At 37.2% G+C, this 25,164-nt stretch overlaps 1 protein-coding gene across 1 annotated transcript in view; it reads left to right on the forward strand.

The window, feature by feature from the left end:
• The first annotated feature begins 3,813 nt into the window (after positions 1–3,813).
• Positions 3,814–25,164, forward strand: part of DARS (aspartyl-tRNA synthetase) — a 32,794-nt gene continuing 11,443 nt past the window's right edge. Inside the window, exons 1-7 of the mRNA XM_026040840.1 lie at positions 3,814–3,891; positions 4,835–4,892; positions 10,051–10,143; positions 14,439–14,541; positions 20,870–20,972; positions 22,273–22,353; positions 22,793–22,852. Of these exons, the coding sequence (XP_025896625.1) occupies positions 3,814–3,891; positions 4,835–4,892; positions 10,051–10,143; positions 14,439–14,541; positions 20,870–20,972; positions 22,273–22,353; positions 22,793–22,852 (576 nt within the window). The remainder of the gene's footprint in view (positions 3,892–4,834; positions 4,893–10,050; positions 10,144–14,438; positions 14,542–20,869; positions 20,973–22,272; positions 22,354–22,792; positions 22,853–25,164) is intronic.

The following is a 25,164-nucleotide window of genomic DNA, read 5'->3' on the forward strand; positions in this document are numbered from 1 at the left end:
CTTATCATAAGCACGTACTTCCCCAAAGTTCCTGTTTCTTTAGAAGTTTTATTAATTGCAAATGTTGTTTACTAGAGGAACACCATGATTGAAGCTGTAAAACAAAGAGAATAGTGGTAACTTTAATCCTTTCAATAAGCCTTTGTTTCCCATTGACTAAAAACTTCCTAAAGGAAGCAGAGCTGCGAAAATCCAGGAAGGAATTAGAATTGCCAAATTCTGCTCCTACTTGGAGTCAGACGTAAAGCCTTTGTTTTTCATTGTACAAATGTTTGAGTAAAAAATAATAATAATAAAAAATCTATTATAAAAATGTATTTTTTACCAAGGTTGATAATTAGAAACCGAAGAGCTCTCCCTAGCACAAAATACACAACTTAGGATATTGTAAGAAAAGAAAATCAATTCCTAAGAAATTTTAAGAAATTCTTAAAGAATTAAGAATTCTTAAGAAAAAAAAATCATTTTTTAGCTGCTGCTGCAATTTTTCAGTATTTCTTCCTTTTTATTATTTAAGAGGAACTCAGATACTCACCTGATAAAGATGATAAAAGAACCTAAATAAGTAAATAAACATGGGAAGAAGAATACAATTGCAACCTCTCACTCACATTAAGCATGATTCATAGCATGCAAAAGCAGAGAAATCTTTAAAATCCCTTTCCATGACAACGAGTAATTGCATACTGGAAAGCGTACTATTGTGGCAATAAAGCTGAATTCCCTGCAGGCCATTCAGAGACACTACCAATTTGTTTTGTATTTTTTTTTCCACATGCTCATTGTAACACTGTTCATGCTCTCCAGGATTTAACTAGCCAACATGTTGAGTCTAGGCAAGTATTTTCACTTATTACATAGGCCAGAGGCCCTTTTAATTTCTTATCCTAAAATAAATGAAACTCCTATCTCCTTCCCACCAAAGCAGTGTATATTTAAAAGTCCATTTCTGTTCAAGAGTACCCTGGAATATTAAAGGATATTAGAACCACCATTTTTGTAAAGAAATGCATAAGGATATATCATGAAAAGCGCTGCCTACTTATTACTAATTTCAGTGCAAGTGTTGCTTTGCCTGTTGTGACACTCRGCTCTGATGTACAAGCAGCTGTACATTTTAACAAAGGTGTGTCAGAGGTTTGGCTAAGCTTAGTTGGAAAAGTTAAATTATGCAAGTTCTAGTAGCCAAGAGCAGGCAAAGAAATGTTCCATCTGACATCATGTCCAGTCCCTTCATACTGCTAGTGCAAACAAGCAAGTGCAAAGAGGCTGCTTGGGTGTGATCTTCAGCATAAGCAAAAGCAGATACCTCTGGATCCCTAATGAGATGCATTAATGGTTCTGCTATGGAAACACCCTTCTAAATCTTGCAATGCTGTTACACATATGACCAAATTTTGGAGCAGCTTAGGCTGTTGTGGTTCCTAATGTTTATATATCTAGGATACATTAATTTATACTATTTATGCTGATTTAAAACTTGCTTTAAAAATTCCCAGTGTGCTATGTGGAGTACCTCTCCAATATTCATTAAAACCACACAAATGCGTGCACACACACACAAATATTTTGAGGGGATAAAATCACAACAGCTCAATGAAGAGAAGAGAAGAGAAGAGAAGAGAAGAGAAGAGAAGAGAAGAGAAGAGAAGAGAAGAGAAGAGAAGAGAAGAGAAGAGAAGAGAAGAGAAGAGAAGAGAAGAGAAGAGAAGAGAAGAGAAGAGAAGAGGAGAATTTCTGTATTTCAGTCCTAATCATCACATTGACAAACCTCTCTCTTCCTTTACGATGGAAAAGCCAGTTTTAATTTAAATTACAAACTGTTGACCAGGCCTCAGCTTGGCTTTGTGATGCACTGTATGCCTGAGGGATGAATTATTTAGCATTAGCACATGGTATGTCATGTCTTGTTACTTAAGTGTAATATGGCTTCTCTCCAGCTATCCCCGCAGGGCTCTCGGATTGGCTGTGGGTGATGTCACTTCCATTTGGAAATCCTCAGCGGAGTCCCTGGGGACAGCGCAGGCCTCTCGGCCCCTCCGCCTCCAACCTGGGCCCAGCAGTGGGTTTCCTCCTGCTTATCACTCCTGGGTTCACTGCAGGTACCACTCCAATTAAATGATTTTCAATAACAGTGCAGTGGAACAGAAGGTACAGCAGATAAGCTGCATCACCTTTCCATAGTGCTCTGTTTCCTTTGCAAAAACTTTGCAGAATCCCTTTGCAGAAAGGGATTCTTAAAGCATAATTCTGAAAAATACATGTTTTAAAAGACTGGCAATTAATTAGTTAACTGGAGTGCCTTTAAATGGTCATCTTTTGTTTTCAGTTAACACCCTCATTATTTTGAAAGGGCATTTCCTTCACAACCACCCTCAGATTATCTGCCCCTATAGGTAACAGTCAGTATGCCATTCGCTATTGGCAGGCTTCCAGCATAAAAATAAGTTACAGGATTGTTTCGTTTTTAATGAAATTTGGAGCAAAGTCAAGGCAATGCCGAGAATTACAGAGCACTTTCGGTGTAGTACAGATGGTACCATCTACTCAGCGGTGAGACACAAGATTTGCCTGGCAGTTAAGGTTCWGCAGTGGTTCTGCTCAGCCTTGTATTCTAGATGAGAGATAACAGAAAAGACCAAAGTGACTAGCCCTGAGAAAAATATGTGTTTTGGTACATTATTGTTTAAATAGCCTACATGATGCTCTCAGAACTTTGTTTTTTTGTGGTGAGGAGGTATGGAAACTGACAGTTGTTTGTCTTTTATGCTCCTGTATCTCAATTATTTGCTATATAGAGTGTTGCATGAGAAGAAAAAAAAAAAAAAACAAAAGGATTTTGTGGAAATAACGTGATCTTGCAGAAGTGAAGTGCGTAATTCTACAAGGCAGTTAGGGGAACTTTGCAAGGGGATTCCCACAAGAGACACTGAACCAAGACAGCACAAACGGCTGCACAATAAACAACTGCAAGGCAGGAAATGAAGAACCCCAATCGATACTGTGAGAGGGACTGTTAGTCAAACGTGGAAATTCAAAACTGCGATTTAAATCAGGACTGTTAACTCACTCTCCTCATACTGCAAAATGCAGCCTATAGCCATAGGATTGAGCAGCTGCTCAGAACTTTGATTTGAGGCATTTGGAAGTTAGCACCTGCAGCAGGTTCTAGCCTCATTTTAGTGCTAATTTAAGCCCCCAGACAGAGGGAGACAACAAATTTGTTCTCATATTCATTCTCCRTAAATTGTCAGACCTACTTAAGCTTTAAGATAATAATAAGCAGTAGGATTAGCAGGCCRTCAGGCAAGTACAGCATCCTGCAGGKGAGTATTGGCAAATAAAAAACTTTGCTCCATGTGCCAGCACATCTTGCCTCTGTCCCGTCAGCTGACAAACCTAACACGTTACCTCACACCCTAAGGTGCCACACTGCTAAACCTGGGGCAAACGGGGACCAAGCCCATCCGCCGTGCTGGACTTGAAAACCAGGGGATACGAGGGCTGTGCCTCACGGGGGCATCCGTTTTATGTGGGTAATGACCATGACTCCCACCACTCGTTACCCTGCCGGGCAGCGGGGAGACAGCGTTGCTCCCAASCCACAACCTTCGCTGGCCCTACCTGCCACAGGGAGGGCGGCAGGGGCTACGCGGGGCAGGGCGCGCCCCTCCCCCTCCGTGGCCGTTGGCCGTTAGCGGGACCGTTGGGCGCCGCCACTCTCGCGATATCTCGGCGCGCACGCGCGCTGCCGCTCTCGCGAGAGGTGGCGCGGCGGGCGGAGCCGTGAGGCGCCGCTGCAGCCGGAGCGAGATGCCGAGCGCGGCGGGACGCGGGCAGGGCCCGGCGCCGGGCCAGGACCGCCGCCCGGAGAGCGCCGAGGCGGCCGATGTGCGTCTGTGCGGGGAGGGAGCGGGCGAGCGCGGGCCCCAGAGGGGGAAGGGACCGGGGCTGAAGGAGGGAGGGGAGCGGCGGGAGGCTCCGCGCAGCCCGGCCCTGAGCGCTTTCGCCACCCGAGGCCTGCGAGGCCTTGGGGTCCCGCGCTTGGAGTGCGGAGAGGCGCAGGCCGCTGCTTCTGCCCCCCAAGGAGACACTCGTAAGGAGCGTGGCTGCTCGCTGTAAAGCGGGTTGCGTGGTGCCGGCCGGGGGCCAGCACGGGCGGAAGGAGCATCGCAGCGTTGGCTTCCTTGGGAGTTACACGTGGCTGCCTGTTCCTCAGAGGAACCCAGATTCTGCAGTGAAGAACTTAAAATGGTCCCCTGCTCRTATTTTGAACGGAATAAAAAGAAATAAAAAGTTACTTTTTAATTAGAAGTGAGTTAATTTTTTTTCCCAGACTCTATTTGGAGTTATGATATCTATCCTGAAAAGGCCCCACCCTGCAGCTTGTTACCCATTTAATTCTATTAGTGGCCTACCAGGTTTGCTTTGGCTGTGGTACTGGCATATGATCCACTGGATGAGTCAATGCAGCTAAATGCATGAAGGATATATTTAGCAATGGATCTTCTGGAAAATTTAAATACACTTTTGGGAGTAGCTTCTTCATAAGTATTCATATTCATGCCCATATAAAGGTCATATATTTGTGAATACATATACTGTGCGTCTATTTAAAATCATTGAAGGAGTGGTCCTAATGAATGCTTGCTGATGGATTTTTTTTTCTTATGGGACGCAATTATTTCTTGTGTATCAGCAAGAATCTGAAACAGAAATTCCTTAACTTTAATAGTATACCTCATTTTTTGCATTGCCTGTAATGATTTAATTCATGCTCTTGTGCATGCTTCTTTGGTATGTGATTCTTGTATGTTTTTCACCTCCATTTTAGGATTATGCTAAGGAAAGATATGGAGTGTCTCCAATGATACAATCCCAAGAGAAAACAGGTCAGTTAAAAAGATGGGGAAAAAAGTTTTAAAAAAGAGGAAAAATAAGTTATGTTTTAGGTATTGTCATTACTTATTTGAAAAATCATTTTCCATTTCCATTTTCCATTCATTGAAATCCCTTTTACATGCTTTCCCTTTGTTTAAATGCATTTGGTACTTAAAGTTTTGTCCATTTTTGGCCTTCCAGTGTGCAAAAGGCAGTGACATTCTGGAGCAAGTCTTGGTGTGGGCTACCAAAATGGTCAGGAGACCAGAGTACAGGATCTCTGAAGAGAGGCTGGATAAGATGGCTTGTTCAGCCTGGAGAAGGCAGAGGGATGATACTGAGTGGTCAGATATTGAAACTGGACCCAGAGTGGTTATTGAATCTACATCTTTGTTGTTGTCTGGACAAGGCCCTGAGCAACCTCGTTCAAGTATGGAGCTGAACTGGAAACTTTCATAGTGCTCTTCCAACCTACATGCTTTTAAATTATATTTTAGGGTGAAGGAAAACCGAAGCTACAACTAGTATATGTACATAGTAAATAATTTGCTAGGTGCTAACATTGGCCTGTTAAAGCCGTATTCTAAACATTGAACTACTAACAAATCCTAATAAAAATTAAGAAGAAATCATCAGCTTAAAATAAACTTGAAGTAAGCTTGATTCTTTTGAAATTGCTGGTAGTTTTTTTCTACATCCACCTGCATCTACTACAGACTTAACTTTTTGGGATTTAGGGTAAGATTGATAAAGACCAAAAGTGATGAGTCCTAGCATGTCTTTTTCTTTCTCTGTTTGATGTAAGCTCTCTATACTTGCTGCAACTATTCTGAGTAAGATATCTCTCTGCTTTTATGGCCTTTGTTACATATCAGCATCAAACCCACCCTATATCTGTGTGTATGTATCTCATGTACATTTTTATCTTCGTTCCTTTCACTGCAAATTCAGGAAACGGTCATTTTATAAGGATGGGAAATTAGGATTTGAAAAAAATGGTAAGCTAGAGAACTGTTTCCCAGGCCACCATGCTAAAAATAGTAATCCTGTCCTCATATTCTTCAAACTATGAAGCAGTAAAGCTGCAAAGTGAAAGAAGGTAATAGGTTGGTTTCTTGTGTCTTCTTCATTGGGGATATTTAAAGAAGAAAAAGTCTCATMATTTATTATTGCGTGAACTATTTTTCTCTCCTCAACGACTGCTTTGTTTGACCTCCCTTAGGGATTGAAGTGAAGAATATAGAAAGAATAGGAATCACCAAAGSAATCATAAATTAAAACCAGTTCAAGGGGGATCATCATGTCAAGAATGTAGCAGGATGAGAAAGTCACTGAATATTGTATTAGTGGTTATTATTGAATAAAAAAGTATTAATTATGAAGAAAGAGAACTTAAGTTGACCTTCTATTAAACATAAGCCACTCTAACTGCTGGCTGCCGTGGTCTCCATCTGCCTTATGCTGAGTCTGCTGCTAATCCGTTTCAGCATGCTCAAATGCTAATAATAATAATAATGACCTGTTTAGCCASCTTAGTGGTGTGGAAAAAAAAAGTTGGCTAGGATCCTGATGAGTGCTGGAGGTTGCAAGAGCACAGCTGTCTTGTAAGGTATGGCTTAGGTTGCTGCAGAGTCACAATATAGAAAGTACAATAAGGAGAAGAACTGACTTCTGAAAGTTAGCCTCTGACTAAATCATGTTGCTGACTGCAGTCTGTATGATTCCCTTCTCCCTGCATGTTTCTGTGATGGCTTTTGCCTTGGAATGATTTCTGCAAGCAGTGACGTTGTGTCAGTTTTGTTCTCTGAAAGCCCCGAACTGGCAGGTTCAGGTGATGGATCCATTCCTACTCTCTTCAAAGAGGTCTGCTCTGCTGATTGACTAGTATTCAAAAGAAGCACTCAAAATAGTATGTGTGGGGGGTGTACATTCAGCAAGCAAATGGTAAAACCTATGAGAAGAGATATGAAAACAGCTGAGTATTCTGTTGTCCCCTTCACTGTCAATCCTCAAAGAAAGTCTCTCATAAAGTACAAGGTCGAGRAGTTTCTGCCCATTGTATTTGAACTAGGGCCTAATTCTGTTCATGCTGTTTAGTTTTTTAGGTAGCAAACAAAAAAGCCTGTAATCAAAAAATCAGGATAAGCCTAGTCCCTTCTTAGGATAGGACCTGAAGAACGGACCTCTTATTTAACGTGTGAATACTTATTGCCAAGGAGAGCTCTTGATCCCATCACTTAATGTCAGCAGATATGTGTGTTGTTTCCTGAAATATTCTACTTGAATTGACTGTTGTAGAGAAACTACTGTTTGAGGAGGGAGGGCACAAATGTGGGTGTTCCCATCTGTTTCTGCCATGTTTCTTTCTGAAACAAAATTAACTACTTCTTTCTGATCTTTTTTGTGCCATATTGAAGTCAGAATAATGAATTACGGTATGATATATATGGATCCACATACAATCTGGTGACTGGAGCCAATAGGCAGCACAGACAATACAGCAGACAGGGGATAATTGATGTCTTCGGTGCTGTTGCTTTTAAGTTACTGTAGTGGCTGCACTTTAGTGAGGACGCTGGCCAGACATGGGATTCTAAAAGGCTTAGACTGTCAAAATAAATTGTTCTCCCTTTCCAAGCAGTAGGGTTGTTGTCATTTCTCTGTGCTCATAGATTTTTGTTCCTCTCCAGGTCAAAAAACTTGTTTCAGTTGTTCCCAGTTTTCTCATAGCTCCTCCGCCCTGCTATATTGATCTCATACACACCTGTACTTTCATTCTTGGCCTGCTGCATTTTTTTTTTCTTTCTGGTAATGTTGGCTGGCCTGCTAATTTGGTGCATTCACTTTCCCTTACATCATGTCTCTGCAGTCCTTTCTGACTGCTTTAGGCTATGACTGCTAGTAAAGCTCCCATTTGCTTTTCCCCCTTTTAGCCCCATTACTGTCATCTCCCCTCCCTGGAAGCTACCAACACTGTTTTTGGCTTTTTTTTATTCAATTTATATTCCACTTTTCTTTTTCAATTTTATCCAGCATAGTAATGATGCTGATGCGTCACACAAAAGCAGAAATATTACTCATATGTTTTGTAAGAGGAAAGAAAACTGCATTTGGACAGGTTGAAAGTGGTAGAAAAGTTTCTGTGTCTCCTTGTGGAGGGAAAAAACTCATTTTGTCCCTTTTTGGAGATTTTGTTACCCATTTTATGAAAAGTGAAATAGATTTTAATAACTTGAACGATGAATTTGTTTTTGCAATTATTTTTTTGTTTAGTTTTGATGAAAGATGTACCATTGACCAAATTTTGTTTTTTTTTAATGTTTATCTAAAGCATATGGTGCTCAAAACATGMGGGATTAATAAAAAGAGTAACACCTCATTCTGCTTTTATGCTTGCATCTGGAAAATGTTTTAGGTTTAAGTTGATTGAGGTAGCTGAACGGTTTATATATCAAACTTTTAGAACTACTAAATCTTACGGTTTGTGCTGGTTGTATGTTTGCTTAGTACTGATGAAGTTTGAGCATCTGAAGTTTCTGTGAAGTGATAACATCTTTACTCCCCTTTCTTCTCTCCTCTAATGCGTGAACACGCGTTCACACATCCTTGTACACGTGATGGCATGCACGTATGCACACAGACACACTCTTAATTATGAATATGTTTGGGTCAGTTTCTTGCAACATTTTTCTGCACATTTTATTTCTGTTCTGGTTTTGATGTGTGCCTCTGAGGAAAATACTATTTATCTGTGGAGAAAACACATAAACTGTTGGTCAACCGTAGAGTGTTTGTAGTAGAATTTTATACAAGACATGATTATAGTTCTGTGTTATAAAAAATAACTATTTTGCTCTGAGCATAAACTAAAGAGAATTAAAAACAAGCAGACAAAAACTCCAAATACCCAGCAATTGAATTCAATCCTGGTACCGAATAATAGGATTGCAGGCCAAGCTTTGAGTGGTATTTGGAAACAGAGGGAAAAGGTCCAGAAGAACAGATGGTAAGCTGAAGTGTTGGCAGACTTCGGAAAAGTTCTGAACAGAAGAGAAATCAAGAGTGGAGGTGCTGGTGTTTTTTAGTAAATATGTTGAAGCGAGGTGTTTTATGAAGGACAAAGACAGTAAATTTGTTTGTGTTACGTATCTCCCTTAAAGACAGTTTTTGTTATAATGAGCAGTGGTTTTAAGCACATATGAAGTTTGAATGAAAAAATATATCTGCTTAGAACTGTGGAGTTTCTCAAAATTCCTTTTGAGAATTCCTTTTTGTTTAAAAACAAAACAAAACAAAACAAAACAAAAAAAAAAAAAACTGGTAGTTACCATTAGTTCTTTTCCAATTCCTTCTCTTTTCTGACCATGTAATTTCTGTTGATATCTAAAAGATACCTGCTTTCTTGGATATGTAGAATTTGAAGGGTTCTTGTCATGAATTCTATGTCCCGCCATTGCAGGCAACTGCAGTAGTGCTTGATCAGATTATCAAAGTGATTCTCTCTTTACACTTTACTGATCTTGCACACTAATCCTCTTTCTGAGATATTACTCCAAAATGTCATTGCTTTGGTTGCTTTGGTCAATTTTTTTTTTTTTTTTTTTTTTACACTATTTAATGCATATCTGTTCGTGATTCTTTTCTCTGTTTTAAATAATAATTATTCTGCTCTGATTTTTACCCTACTGATGTAAATACACAAAACAGTTTCCTCTACTCTTCACCTTTGTTTTGCTATTTTTCCACACCTGACAGTGGAGCATCCTTGAGGCAGCAAAAATCCGGACCAGTAGGAACACACAGTGCACTGCAGTGCTGTGAAATCCTATCAGAAAAAGTGTAGTCAGGCTAGTCTTTACCATCCTTGAACCACAGTGAGTCATGTTTTTGTTTTACTGCAGTTTGATCCTACTGTAAAAGTCACACAGTCAGCCYGAGCCAATTTAAAATTACTTGATCAAGTCTAATTCACCAAGAGGGGAAATGTGATCTTTTCTATTTCCAGAGTTAACATACGCTGTAAAGTAGCTACACAAAATGATATTTTGGATTTATTGTGGATTTTTAGCAATAATAAAAAATGCAGYATTTGAGTTTAGAGTGAAAAATGTTTTGAGTAACTTGAAAAAAGAGAAATGTTTTAAAACTTGTTTTGTTTTTGTGATGCAGATCGAGTTTTGATTCGAATAAAAGACTTGACAGTGGAGAAAGCCGATGAAGTGGTTTGGGTTCGTGGTAGAATTCATACAAGCAGAGCTAAAGGTGAGATGCCTTCAGAGTTTGGATATTTATATTCTAGTTTTATTGATACAAATGAATGTTTACTTTGACTTGATATTTTTTTTCAGTAGAAAGAAGCAAAGCAGTTCCTTTGCATTAATTCCATTTTGCATTTAGAAAGTATTGTCATGTGGTTACTCAGAATGCTCCCTTGAACTGGTTATATTTGCCTTCTTAGAGCCTTCTTTCCTGAAAAGGAGAAAAGGACATTTTGCTTTCAGCTGAGTGAAAGATCAAATATTACATTCCAGCATAAATGGCTTTAGTTTTCACCTTCACTCACTTCAAGAAAAGTACTTTTATATGTTTATTGATATTAATTTCCGACTTCAAAAGTTATGAAAGCCTCAGTCATTATTGTTAGCAAGTTGGAGCTGCTCAGACAGGTGACACTGTATTCAGTTTAACTGCTATTAGTAAACAAATTAGAGGATGCTGACATTTTCTTCTTTTGCAGTTGAAGAAAAAAAGTTTGTAGATAGAATTTAGTAGATTAAACTTTAAAGTCGGAGAAGTGCCTCACTGCAGACCTTTAAAAGAAAACGTGAAGTTCAGTGGTTGTTATCACTTGCATTTATGAAGACATCCTGCATGATATATTCATGCACTTCAGTCAGAATGACATAAATAACATGACAATGTTAAACACTTACGTTTACCCTGTTTCTTACCCTTCACCCTTAACCTTGGGAGAGACCATTGTTTTTAATGAAATAACTATTTATTTTCAAAATTCTTAATGTAACCTGAAGAAGGAAAGAACAGGAGTTGATTATAGGTTCTTGTTAAACGGTCTCAATTTATTGCTTGCACCTCTTGTTTCCTCTTGGGCTGTCAAAGCAAAATCTGACATTCAGGGCTGCTGTAAGTTTTGTATGCTTGTTTATTTAAGCTTTGGAGGAAAGAATCTAATAAGAAAAGCAAATGTTTGAGCGTTAGAAGTAATGTTAGTCTTTCCCACACATTGTGGCGCTGTTCCGACCCTTATGGAAAGGCAAGTCTGCTGAAAAGTAACTTTATTTTTTCTCAGTCTCAAATTTGTCTCCTAAGTAACCARCATATCCATTATTTAACCCTGTCTGATTCTGACCAATAAACGAGGGAAATGGTATCCAGCTGTCTCATGTAGTGAGCCACTCGTGAAGCCTGATGAACACTTAACTGAAGGATTTATTAAAAAAAAAAAAAAAAAAGAGTGTTGGGAATTTCTAGAAGTTGTACTTAAAACTAAAGTACATGAGGTCCTGTGATTTTTATCACAGTGCATGCTAATAAGTGCTATTTCTGGCCTAAATTTAAAGCCAGCCTAAGCTACTGATCCAGTTTATCATTGAACATCTGCTGGGAGATCAGCCTGGTTTTGGCAGACTGCTAGAATCCGGGCAGCATGTTAGACCTGAATTTGTTTTCATTTCATAGATTTTTTTTTTTTTTTAACATCAAGATAGTATGTCTGAAAAAAAAAGTCCAATTTAAATGTTAGAAAAAAATAGAGTAAKCCATATAGAATTGTTTCTTTGCAGGCATATGTATTTAATTATCAATGTTGCCGGTCATTTATATGACAAAAAAAAATTCTCACTATCTATGGGAATTCTTTTGCTACAACTTATTCTGTCATAAGGTCTCGTTGTTCGGTATTTCCATCCAAGAACAGATAAGTATTCGTATTTGTTTTTCTTAGTTTAGTTTTAAGAATCCCATGTGTGGTATATAGAAGTTCCTTGTATTAGATGGAATCAGACCTTTTTAATCAGACCTTTTTGGAGATTTTCATCCTTTTAGAACTTTTTGGAGAATACAATGTTTGCTTGAGAGAAGGCTATAGATATCTTTGCTTTTACTGAATGTAGATAATTAAAGTTAGGTCTAAACTTTTAACTTGAGAGAAGAAAAAAAAAAAGAAAAAAAAGAAAAGGACATGAAAAGATTTGAAAACGTGAAGAAAAGAGTTTTTTTTCCCCCTCTCTTCTCGCTCGCTTCCTTTTTATAGCCTTGCCTGGAAAGACATCTAATCAAGGCATCAAATCTAATCAACTAAGTTTGATTATGGGTTCTTTTTTTGATGGTTTATTTCACATACATTAAGCTTTCTTGGGAAACATTCTGCTTCTCCCTTGATCTTTGTAACAGTGGAAATGTGTGTAACTGTAACTGTTCTCTTTCCTATCAGTAAGGTTTGTTTGATCACTTATCTTTTGTGTGATTAGAAATGRTTATTATATTCTATAAAACATCCTCTTTCCTCAGAAAACAACTAGTGTTACTCATGACAAAAAAAAAAAAATTGAGTCCTTTTGTAATGCAAATATTGATCAGATTTCAAGCATTTTGCTGTAAGTAAAAGTGACTTGTGAGATAKCAAGACTTCTTCCATTTCCTTAAATCTCCTCCCCTTAAAAATTTACTAATTCAGCGACATTGTGGATGTCCTCAGCTTTTTTCACTTATTCRTTCTGTGATTCAGATATTTTTCATTTGAATCCCTAATACAATACAGTTGAACTTCCTTCAGACTTTAAATTACTTGTAACTGAAATCATAGGGAAAAAATGCTATATTTAAGGAATATGGTGTCACACAAGTTGTAAATAAGAAACATGCAATTTTGAGAAGTGTGAGAAAGACCTCACCCGAAGAAACTTAGCATATTGTGTTTCATATTTTATTTTTATGTATCATTAGTTTGTGGGCTTGCTTGGTAAACGTGAAATACAGGCATATTTATTGCTGTAGATTTTGTTTAATTTCTGAAGTCTGACATCTTCTATTTTAAATCTGTAGCTTTATTTATTTATTTATTTATTTATTTATTTATTTATTTATTTATTTATTTGAGTTTGCCTTTAAGAAATGTGAAAAGTAATGCCATATCAGTTTCTTCAATTTTGGAATCCCTGGAATATGGAAATAGTTATGGCCTGTTTTCCGAAAATTATATAGCATTTCTGCAACCAGGGTCATAGGACAAAATGTCAGTCATTTCTAACCATTACAATACTTTTTAGTAGTATTGTGTACTAGTTTTATGTTTGTCTTGATTGCCAACAGATTGCATGTCAAACCATTTGCATTTATCTCCTAATACTGTTTAAATTTTCTGCAATTGTGTCAGGAGTTGTAGCCTACATGATTGCAGATGAAGAGTGCAGCTGATATTTTGAAGTTGCTGTGCAAGTTGTATGCTATAGAAACATTAAAACATAATTTAAGTCAACAATAACTGGGAAATAGCAATGTCATAACAAAGCTTCTGGCTTCTGCCTTTTCTCACTGTTTTAATTGAAACACTGTTACAATGAAATGAGTCAAAACTTGGAATTAAAAGGGTGTGGATGCATTTTGACAGGCACTAGTAAAACACTGGAGTATTTGTTTCCTCTGAGGAAGAGACATTTTTAATTTAAGCTAAGGAATAAATGTTAGAGATGCTAAATTGGAGGAGAAATATGATTGTAAATGTCACTATGTACGTACTTTGAACAGATAAAAATGAGCTTTGTTGACTTGGAATGATGTATTTTAAAACTCAACAGACTTCCTCATGCTCTTTGCAGGTTATTAATTGATTTTAATTTAAATTAAAAGCTTTTAATTTAAAAATTAAATTGCTTTTAATTTGAATTGCTTCTTTTTCCCTAAACTGTTAATGAATAAACTGCTCTTGCAGGAGTTTTTACTCGAGTTTTTAGGTTCTTGTCATTTACCAGAATCAGTACTACTTTAGTTCGTGTTTGTTCAGAATGTGTGTTGTATTCTAGAGTGAACACTGTTGGTTTAATCCCTGTGGTGCAAAATTGAGCCTAATTCACTCAGGGTACCTTTGTCAAAACAACCCTACAGCTTTAATTGTAGATATGACAGAGCATATTTTAGAAGAGGAGGATACCCTTCTTTAAAGTAATGCAGAACTAAGAAAGCTGTTCATTTTCCRTATATGAAAGTGAGCAAAGTATCGAGGGAAAATGTGAATTACTTATAAAATTCTGGGACTGAAGTATTGCAYGAATTCTAGTTTTAGTTCTGCCTAGATATTGCTTATCTCAGGAGGTATATCATTATTTATAGAAAATGTACACTTAGAGATGTAACCCAAAATCTCAGTTTTTGATGTGCATATGTACATGCAGAACTGMATCTAGTTAAAACAGCTATTCAGAGAAACACCTATATAGACATAACAGCTCGGTGTAATATAGCAAAGCTTATTTTCCCATTCACAGGGACCTCAAGTAACTTGTCCTTAATACACCTGTGTTGTTTTCCTTTGTATTTAGGGAAGCAGTGTTTCTTAGTCCTGCGTCAGCAGCAGTTTAATGTCCAGGCTCTTGTGGCTGTGGGACAGCATGCGAGCAAGCAGATGGTAAAGTTTGCTGCCAAGTAAGTAAGCAATTATATCCTGTTGTCACAGTAAACAATGGTGGGAACCAGGACTCCCAGGGGTTGGGACCATTTTCACACATTAACATCAATGCTTCGTTTGTTTTAAAATGTAGTTATTTAAATTGTCAGTTCACTATTGCTTGAATACATTACACTTACAAAAGATAAAATAGAGAACAGACTTGAAATTCATTCTGAACTGCTGAAGCAGCATTCCCTTGCCACTGACATGGCTTACTTTCCAGCAGACTAACAATAAAGTCTGGCAAGCTAAACGTAGTGGGATACTTCATTTTTTGTGTGGTACTTGTGTATGTCTGTGTGTATGTATGCATTATATTCAGGGTTTTCCTTCTATGAGGAGGACATTTGCAATGTATTAGTATGTTTTATACTGAGAACTGGGGTGGCGTGAACTGCTCCATATACAGCAAATAGCATACTGAGTTGAAGAAACCAGAATTGTTTCTGTGCACCAAATTAATGGTTTTTTTGACSCTACAAATTGAAGATTTTAAAGCTACTTTATTTTTTTTTTAATTATTTAGGTTAATAGACCTACTAAGTAAGGGTTTTTTTTCTTTAAGGAATTTAAATTTATTTGGTTTGTTTTAATGCTAAAAAATATCTTCCCCTGCTGCCTTGCCTCAAGAATGGTTGTGTTTTGGAGTTGCCCAATATTAAATACGCTTACATGACGGAGATGCTTTTATAATAGAGATTTTTTGGTTGTGTAGTGTTTTTAACTAGTTGTCCACAAACAGAAATGTGGGTCAGTTCATTGCAATAATACRTTTAGCATGTGGCATTTCTGTTGCTTCTGTGTAGTTCTTGGCACTGCTGTTGTGCCTGGGAAGGGAGCCCCACTAATTAGCTGTAAAAGTGCTAGAGCCTTCAGCCTTCAATATGTCAGGGAAAGGAGGGATTCATTATAGTGTAGCCTTCCACAAGCCAAGTTAAGGTTGGGATAAAGCTGCTGCTCATGAGGTTCAAGGCAACGGGAGAACAGGCCCCACAGTGTTTGTTGTCTGGCGGTGCTTAGTGTTGGCAGTGCCAGTGTGAGACATGCTGTTTACAGGTGCTGATGAGCCAAAATGAAGCCAGAATGAGCCAACATGAAGTGTTCTGTGTCTTTGTGAAATAGCTGTTTCTCTCCAGCACTTAAAGGGTTCTTCAGAATGCATTAAGTGTGCTATCTCTCTTTTCCTCACTTCGTCTCCCTTTAGCCCTCTAACAATCTGCCTCTGCTTTTTTTTTTTTTTTTTTACTTAATTTATGCTAAAGAACTGTGAAGCAGTACTTCTAATTGTGATACCCAGCCTGCTGTTCACCAGTTCTTTCAAACCTCTGTCATTTTCTATGTTGCCTCATATTTGTTCTCTCCCGTCTGAGTTCCTTATGTTTGTATTTCATGAGCAGCTGAGCTCCATGGTGTCATGAGAGGGAAGCTGGCCCTGGCCCTTGCTTTTTTCTTCCTCTACTGACTCTGGCACTTAAAAGACTTTGTGACCTTTCCTCAACTCTTTCTTTTTTTTTTTTTTTTTTTTTTCTGGGTTAGTTTTCTGTCATGCTAATGATTTAAATTAGATCTTAGAGTTCCATAGGTGACAAAGTGGTAAATGGTGGAAAAGGATATCTGCAAAGAGAAAAGGGCAAAGCTCCTTTCTTTTCTGGTAGCGGTAAGTTAAATCGGTTGCAACCTTGCTAGTTCCTTTCCAATTCCCTTTTATCCCCACTTTGGTGCTACAGATTGTTTTTTTTTCTGTGAGTAACCAGGTTACTAATGCTTTACTTCATTTTGGTTTTTCATTCTATTATTTTTTTGGGGAAATCCCTGATGCTACAGGGTAATTTTCAGGGTAATCCCTGATGCTACAGCCTCTTGTTTATAGCATGTGCATTTGTTTCTATTTGCTTCTCAGGAGGATGTAAGCTGACCATCATGTGCTTTGAATGATAGAGCTTTCCCTGCTCTGGCCTTGTTTTGTGTGTTTGTTTTCTCTCTTATTCTTCATTGCAGCTGCCTCTTGGCCTACAGTGACTGCTGCCCCTAGACTTCCAATTGCATTTGTGGTCACCACCTGAGCAACACCTGAAGCACAATAGCAGACGTGTCTTGGCTTTAGTCACTTTCCTGCTAGCTCTCAGAGCCTGTGGAATGATGCCACTATTGTTATTATTAGCAGATTGGGCTGGTGATAGATGTCCAAAAATAATTACACCCTTTCTCTGCCTTTTGGAATGTCTTATCGCATTTTCTCCTATGTGTTGAGGAATTCATATTATTGAAGAACATAATTTAAATATCTTAAATTAACATACCTTACATGTCTTACAATTAAATGTATAAGCTAAACTTCTTTAGTGGCAGTGGTATAAACTTCAGCATTTTTATGTTGTTTTTACATATTTTGCTATTGATTTTTTTTTTTTCTGAGCTAGGTACAAAACTTATTAAAATAGCTTTTGAAATAATGGAATTTTTAATTTTTAAGGAGAACTTCAGATAACATAACGGCTGGATAAATTGCAAGCATTTTTTTTTTGGACAAAAAAATCATAAATAATAAACAGACCAGTTCCTCTTCTTGGTATTGGCACACAGAAACTGAGAACTTTCATAACCTTCTGTGGTCTAGTAACATTAGCATACTGTAAATAGATTCATGTACTGATTATCTCCATTATCATCAGGATGATGGCTTGCTTTTAGTGAGAGAGACTTGCTTGAGAGTTTATCTTTTTATAAAGGGAGAGTTCTATAAATTTAACAATGAAAAGTTGCTGGTTGAACTCTCAGAAGCAACACAATGCCATACAGCCGCTAGGAGTTACGGAGGAGTTCTCATGCTTTTTGTCAAAGAAAACTTCAGATTGGACCTACAAGGAGGACTTTATAGGGGAGAGAGTTAATTGTTAACAATTGTTAACTTTTTTTTTCTTCTTCTTCTTCCCCAGAAAAGATTGGGTTTGGTCAGTTTTGGTGTTTTTTTTTTTTTTCCCCCTTCTCACAAGGGCTTAGGCTTTTCCATGCTACTGAATTTGTTGCACCAAACCAATAGCTATTTGATATGGTTTAGCAGTTGGAGGGGGTTGTCAGATTTTAATTTAGCTACCCAAATGTGCAATTGGTCAGGAAGTAACTTTATTGGTCTCTAGACCAAGGAATGAAAACTGTGAAAACAGATAAACCATGCAAAATGATGGGTAAATCTGTATGAAAATACATTGCAGTGTGGAAATGTGTACAGTAATTGGTCAGCCACATAAATTGATGGTGATATGAAAACTCACAAGGCACAGTTAAAGCCCTGTGTTGAACCTTAGTTTTCCACCTTCTTATTTCTGTCTGCTTAAGCAGAAAATGTTTGTTACGTTTGTTAGACACAGTAGTTCCTTTCACAAGGCTTCTTAAAAGCACATTAAAAGTAATAGAAATTATCTAGCACTTCTTGAAAATGGGGAATGCTTGTCTGCTGAACTTGCTACTGTGGGATATTGCAGAATTATCTTCTTGACCCACTTCTGTTTATACTGGTCATCTGGAAGGAAATGTCAAATTGCAGCTGTTAAGTATGCAGATGAAACACAAATTGGTATGATGAACTATTCAGCTGTTTTACTGCCCAGAGTGCATTATTACGAGCCTCCTCTGGAATAATCTCTTGGATGCTCTTCAGTGTGAAGCTGTATTTTTGTGACCATTAGTACAAATCTTCTGTGGGTTCAGCACTCATATCCAGGAAAGTAATAATCTGAAATTTGAGATCATGATGTGTGATCTCAATTAGAATGATCTCTAATTTAGAATACTGTGCTAAGAGCTCTCTTGAATATTGAAAATAAGACTAAGTCACTGGCATTAGCCAGTGATGAGACCTTTTCTGGAATACTTTATCCCCTTCTGTTGTGTTTGTATCAAAATATGATATCTTCAAATTGGGGAAAAAAAGTTCATGACAAAGGTGTAAGTTTAAATTATATGTTTGGAAAGGCTGTCTTCCTGTGAAACTGGAGAAACCTGTCTTTTTTACTCAAGAGAAATTAGTAAATGATTAAATCTGATGGTACCTATGTAAGAAGATGTCTTTGTCAGTGGAGGCTTCTTCTTTAGCAGATACAAAAGTATGACAAGATGCAATGAACAGATGGTAAAGCTGGAGGAATTCAGGAGGGAAATAAAGGGGATTTTTATTTTTAACAGTGAAAATGCTTAAAAGTAGGTGGTGAATCTGGTTACTTGAAATCTTTGAAAGAAGATGTGACTTTTTTTTCCTGTAGAACATATTCTATCTCTTCCATGTGTTAGAAGGCTTTTAGGTAAGTTTTAACATGAGGAGAATAAGAAGAGATGTTTCCCTGACTTTCATGTATATGAATATCAGTTAAATTTCCTACTAAATCTGAGTGGGAAGATTTAATGGATATATATTCTACTTGTSCAGACACTAGTATATAATTGCAATAATTACTGTTACTGAGTTAAATTAAACAATGTTTATACTTTCAATTATTTATGAAGTGAGCCATTTTTTTCAAAGCACACTGTATTGCTTTCACCAACATTCAGATAAAGTTTTTTTTTATATGTTATGACAATTATTTAATATTTGTATGAGGGAGTATTAATATTCAAATTTATGCATTCTGCTTACAGAAAAGTTTTGAGGGAAAAAAACAAGAAAGAAGATGTTGTATGAATGAGTATGGATGCTTCCATTAGTTAAAGTATTTTCTGTTTGAAGTAAATTCTAGTTCTTTTTTAGATCTTCTGAATTTTGATCAAAGAAATATTGATTGTGATTCACTTAGAGGCCCACACAGGGTTCAGCTTGCAACACGAAGCTGCTGATGAAAGATGTTGTTATACAGACTGCAATAATGCAATCCTGTGGTTAAAGGAGAAAGTCTTGGCTAATAGACATACAGATAATTAAGAGGGGCATAAGGCATCTGGTGGACATTTTAGTAATTATAGTGGTTTTTTTTTTTTTTTTTAAGGAATATAATGGAGCAGTTTGCTATACAGAAATTACAGGGTTTTTTTTTTACTGGTTGAGCTTTATGAATCTGTTATGAAAATAGCTTCTTTTAAGGATTGAGCAGTGTAAAGTTGCCATATGCCTTTTCTATAATTTAGCTTCGCAGATTTATTTATTTATTTTTAAACTGGGGAATTCTGTGAAAAATCACCTAGCCAGCCTAGTGCTGCAGCTGTGGGGAACACTTTAATATAGTTACTGGAGTTTAATTGAAGCGTCTTGTTTCTTGTTCTACTTTGAAGTGAAGTCATTATTTCAGTTTTATTCTTTGAATCACCTGTGTCATGGAGGTGGTTTTAGTCACCTTAGACTTTTCCAATGAGAGCTTACGGAGGATTCAACCAGAGCGCAGGACCCAAGACTTCATTTGCTGACCAGATTCGTTGACCAGTCTGAGTGAACAAGAGCGTATTTTATAATTATCAAATGAAAACTTAGAATAGATTATGAACATTTTAAAACATACAGTATTTTTATATGTTTATGCAATTACATACCTATTTGCATATTCACATCCACAGATGCAGGTACTATGTCGGTATGCGTTATAAAATTATGAAAGATGTAGTGACTAACGAGATATTACAAATTTTAAAGTGTGTTCCAGACCAAGGAACTTAAGTGTTTGAATTGTAATTTGAGATAGGGAGAGAAAAAAAGAAATCATATATTAAGAGTTTGTAAATTTTGCTATATGTGTGCAAAATGGTATTGAGATTTTCTCACCCATCAGTCTTGAGACTTTTCTCATCGTTTGTTTAGAACACACATAATTTGTATCATATTCCTGGAAGGCGTTCAAGATGTTACAGTGGTTTAATGTGCTATCAGTGACTAGTAGTGAGGAGCAATTAAGATGTTCACTGTCTTGGAGAAATGACTTACAGCATATTGCATTTTTCAGTAACAAGTCATGTAGTTTAAACAAGCACAGTTGGTTTTGATCTTCCCCTCTAGCCCTTTCTGTTTGTTGGTGTCCTGTTTAAGGCACATCTTTCAGATAACTGCATCATCTGACACATTCAGGAATGTATGGGGCATAGGAAAAAAGTATGCAACTTGTCAATTCATGTATACATGTGCAATGAATGAGCAGGCATGAGGAATAATTGTTATTTCCGTCCCCCCCCCCCCCCCCCCCCTTAGTATATAAAATAACAACTATACCTTAATCTTTAACTGTTTTATTATTCCAACAGTCTGTACAGTACTTGTACTTCCTAGTGCTAGATACTCGGTCTGGTGCAGCATGCAGTGAGTAAACTGACTATCTTTATTGACAGCATCAACAAAGAGAGCATTGTGGATGTAGAAGGCGTTGTGAGGAAAGCATATCAGAAAATTGGAGGCTGTACTCAGCAAGATGTTGAGCTGCATGTTGAAAGGGTAATTTATTGAGCAAATGGATCACTGGGTTAATTGCTTGAGTTTTTTTTTCTTCTATCTACTTATATAAACTTTGTCATAATGTTGTCAAGTATTTCCTCAGTAAGCTGTCCTGTACCAGAGACACCAACTGCTTTAAACTACCAATTTCAGTGTGTCAAACATAAGCATGAAACAATTCTGTTGAGATTTATTTTTTTTAATGCCTGTTCCTATCTGCCACTTGGAATATAATAACAAGTAAAACAAAGTATCTTTCTAGAATAATTTGACTAGGAATGCTTGTAATTCTAGCTCTGGTTCTTAACTGCAGCAGATACTGTCATAAAAGAAATCTTATGTGTAAGTTAGAAGTTTTTTTTTATCACAAAGATACAATCTTCCCCTTGATACAATGGAATGGAATACGTCACGCTCAGTAAAAACAAAGCACTGACTTAATACTGTGGAAGTCTTTAAAATCTAAAATCCCCATATTTTATACTGCAAGGCTGGAGGAAGTCCAATTTATAATTTGTTTAAATAGAGTGTATATTTAAACCTTTAGGTAATATCCTTTGCTTTTAAAGGTTTTCAGCCACTTCACAAACTGTGTGCCTACAATGCTGGTGAAACACAGTCATTTTGATAGCAGAGCACAATGGCCAGACATAGACATTGATGTTGTAGCAGTAAGGTGAATTTTAGCCAACAATGTTGAGGAAAGTCTGCAGATTTCAAAGAAATATATTTTAATATATGTGTAGATATAGCTTTGATTTTTCTGCAAATTGACTGCGCATATTATTAGACTGTAAGGCAAGGTGTCTTTCTCTGACAGTATTTTAGCTGTTACAAATTTTCAATCTGAAAGTATTCTTTCAGATGTAATCATAGGATAACTACAGTAACAACATGAAGACTGAGATGGTCCTGCTGGAATCAAAATCTAAAACTCTGAAATCTAGTAGTTTCAGATCAGGTATTCATGACGAATAAGCCTTGTCCCTCAGGCAGGGTGTCCTTGATGTACTTGCTCAGCTCAATGCTGCTTTTTTTCCCAGGCAAGAAAAATAATAAACAAAATGCCAACAAAGCTAAACATTTTTTAATCTTTCCAAAGGAAAATCAGAACTAAGCACTTCCAGCATTGTCATGAGAATGCAACCACAGATCTTGACTATTTGAATAAAATCACAGTCTTCCAGCAAGCAGCCTATGCAAAACACTGTTTCATGGTTATGCCAGAAATACCCTGTTGTAAATCACACCTCCTTTTGAGCTGAGTGTCATGCTATTTCTGTTCCTGTCTCACTTTCAGATCTATGTGATCAGTTCAGCTGAACCCCGACTGCCCTTGCAGCTGGATGATGCTGTTCGGCCAGAAGTGGAAGGAGAGGAGGTGAAAACTTTGCATCCTCAAATACTCTTTAGTACTTTAGTAATTGAACAAAAGCACAAATTACTGTCAGCTTCCTTATTGCAAGTGACTTTGGCTTGTTGGTAACCTTACCTTTTACATTTTGTCCAACATCTGTTGCAAAGGTCTGTATGCTTGCTGAACTGCAGTAGAAAGTCAGAACCAAGTAGTTTTACACTCTTAAGCATATTTGTGTCCGTGGCAGTTCTTCTGACCCTCTTAGAAGCTTTCTGTCTGTGACCAGTGGGATAACTTATATACCTTAATTTTTACTTATATTGATAATTTACTGTGTTCTTCAGGCTCTTACAGAAATTGCTTGGATTTGGGAATAGCCTTTTATTTTAACCAAAGTACATCGTTCTCTATTGTTTTGTTGTTGTTATGTGTTTGAAATCTGTATTTTTGCACAATTCTTTAGGATGGAAGAGCTACCGTAAACCAAGATACAAGACTGGACAACAGAGTTATTGATCTGAGGGTATGGAATGTTCTGTGTTGCATGCTTATGTGTATTTATTGCTCAGATATCTAATCCATAAAGCAATAAAAAGCCGTTTGATGAAAGCTGTATTCTTTGCCAGAGGAAAAATGAACAGTGTATTTCTCAGTTTGAGACAGGTATTACAAACAAAAAAAAACCAACCAAACAAACAAAAAACCCCAAAACAGCTTAATCTATGTATACGTATACAAACAATTGGGGGGAAAAAAAGGCAAAACTCTCCTGAAAATCATCAAAGATATATAGATAAAGATATAGATATGTAGTTCAGTGGTGCATATTTAGAATCTGTCATATGCCTCTGCTTGTGTTTGTTTTATATTAACAAAATCCCAAAGTAGCTACCGTGCTATACAAGTATTTCATGGGCACTATTCAGAAGTTAAACTGTCTTTCTGAATTTTACTAACTTCTTAATATGCTGATGAACAGCAAAATGACAGATTTCAGTGCCTTCTCTCTCATCCTGTGCCTCCAACGTGTCAGGATCTAACCTGGCCAGAACTTCCCCTTGGCTAGGGAGAGCTCTCTTGCTGTCCTTGTGCTGTGTATGGGAAACGCTGCTGCTCCTGAGCCCATCGCATTCCTGTGCAGCCCGTCTGTTGCCCACTTCATTCTTTGTTTCAGAACTAGAGCATCTATTCATAACTTCGCTTTCTTTGTTCTGCAGGAGCCTTTGCTTGAGCAAAAGGGATTCTAAATAGTTACATGTTACTCTTGTAGTTTTTACTTTTTCAGCTCTCCCTTAAAGGATTTAATGGACAAAGGGAGAATCTCAGTAATAATATGTGTGTTTGTGTACATCCTCTAAGCACTTGTATGCTGTGGAATTACAGGAGCAAGGACACTGTGGCAATCTGTGCTTCAAAACAATTTAAAAGGCTACTAATGAATTTTCAGTGATTTGGTAGCATAGATTGGGCCTGCAGGACAAACTGACTCCGGGGAGGTTCTGGTATTTTGAATGCATTGCTTGAGTGGGTATGTGCTAATTAGGATTAGAAGCCACAGTGTCTTGAAAGTTCACGGGGCCACCTGAAACTGTTGTTAGCCACTTGCTGTCCCATACAGTTCCTTCTGGTAAAACCAAATTATTGGCAGCATTTAAAAAAAAAAAAAGTTAACAAAATATTTCTAATGAGTTACTGTGACGATCTGTCCTCACATGTGTGGGAGGAAGTCAAACCACAAATGTATGTACCATCTAGTTCTGGTTTCCTCAGTGCTCCATTTTTTTTAAGRAAGGAGTGGGGTCATTAAATATCAAAAATAGAGAGGCTATTTTTTGGAGAAAGATCTAAGGAACTAAATGCTTATACTTGTCTAGACTCTGACTGAAAAAAATCCTTATTGTAGGACTAGAATTRTGCTTGACCATTTAAATGCAGGTTTATAAGTAGTTTATTACTTTTTTTTTTTTATTGACTAGTGTGTTCATTGCTTTGGAACAAATTATACTAAAGCGTCGTTGTGAAATTCAGTTCCTACACGAATAAGAGGAATCAGGTTTCCAAAATAGCATAGATCCATGTAACAAGATTCTCCTGGTGCAGGTTAGTTACCATAAAGAAAACAGCTATTTTAAGACATAAACATCTTAGCTTTCGCAATAGTTTAATAAGGGTCAAAACCTTGTTCCTGAATATATTTGATGTATTGTYTTCTAAATTGCTGTGTTTAAGTTTCTCTGAAATATGCAGTGACATGTAACTTCTCATATATATAAAAACTACAGAAACTGTTCAAGGACTACATTTCATGAACTTTTTGGTGGAGTAAAAAAAGTAGAAAACAAGCAAGTAATAAGAGATTTTAGATTTCTGCTTCTTGATGTATTTTCATCCTTAAAGATCATTCAGGTTCATTGTTTGATGACCAAGGGGATTTTTATCTCAACACTGTCCAAGTTTGACTTGAATTATAGACATTTAGTAGTCCTGATGCTGCCATTGTGTATGCTTGTATAGAGCTTGTTGAGTCCGAAGCACTGTTCTTTTAGGATTGTCTTGTTCAGACAAGATTATCTTTTTCAGACTGCTCAGAATAGTGCAGAAATATTAAACTGTACCTCCAGGAGTCCATGGATGTCAAACCATGCTATAGCACAATCTTAAGTGCACGTTGATCTTTGCATTTTTTTTCAAAATACTTAGTTACTTCTAGTCTGATTTTGTTATTGAATTCAATTTCCTCACTGCAAAAGCTGTGGTTTTTTTCTGACTGGCTTCAAGCAGGAATGAACAAGCAGATAAAAGCAGATTTATTTTGTGTAGTAATTTGAGGGAGAA

This window comes from Nothoprocta perdicaria, unplaced genomic scaffold (assembly GCF_003342845.1).
Source record: "Nothoprocta perdicaria isolate Ctin4 unplaced genomic scaffold, notPer1 scaffold_27, whole genome shotgun sequence".
Classification (NCBI taxonomy): domain Eukaryota; kingdom Metazoa; phylum Chordata; class Aves; order Tinamiformes; family Tinamidae; genus Nothoprocta; species Nothoprocta perdicaria.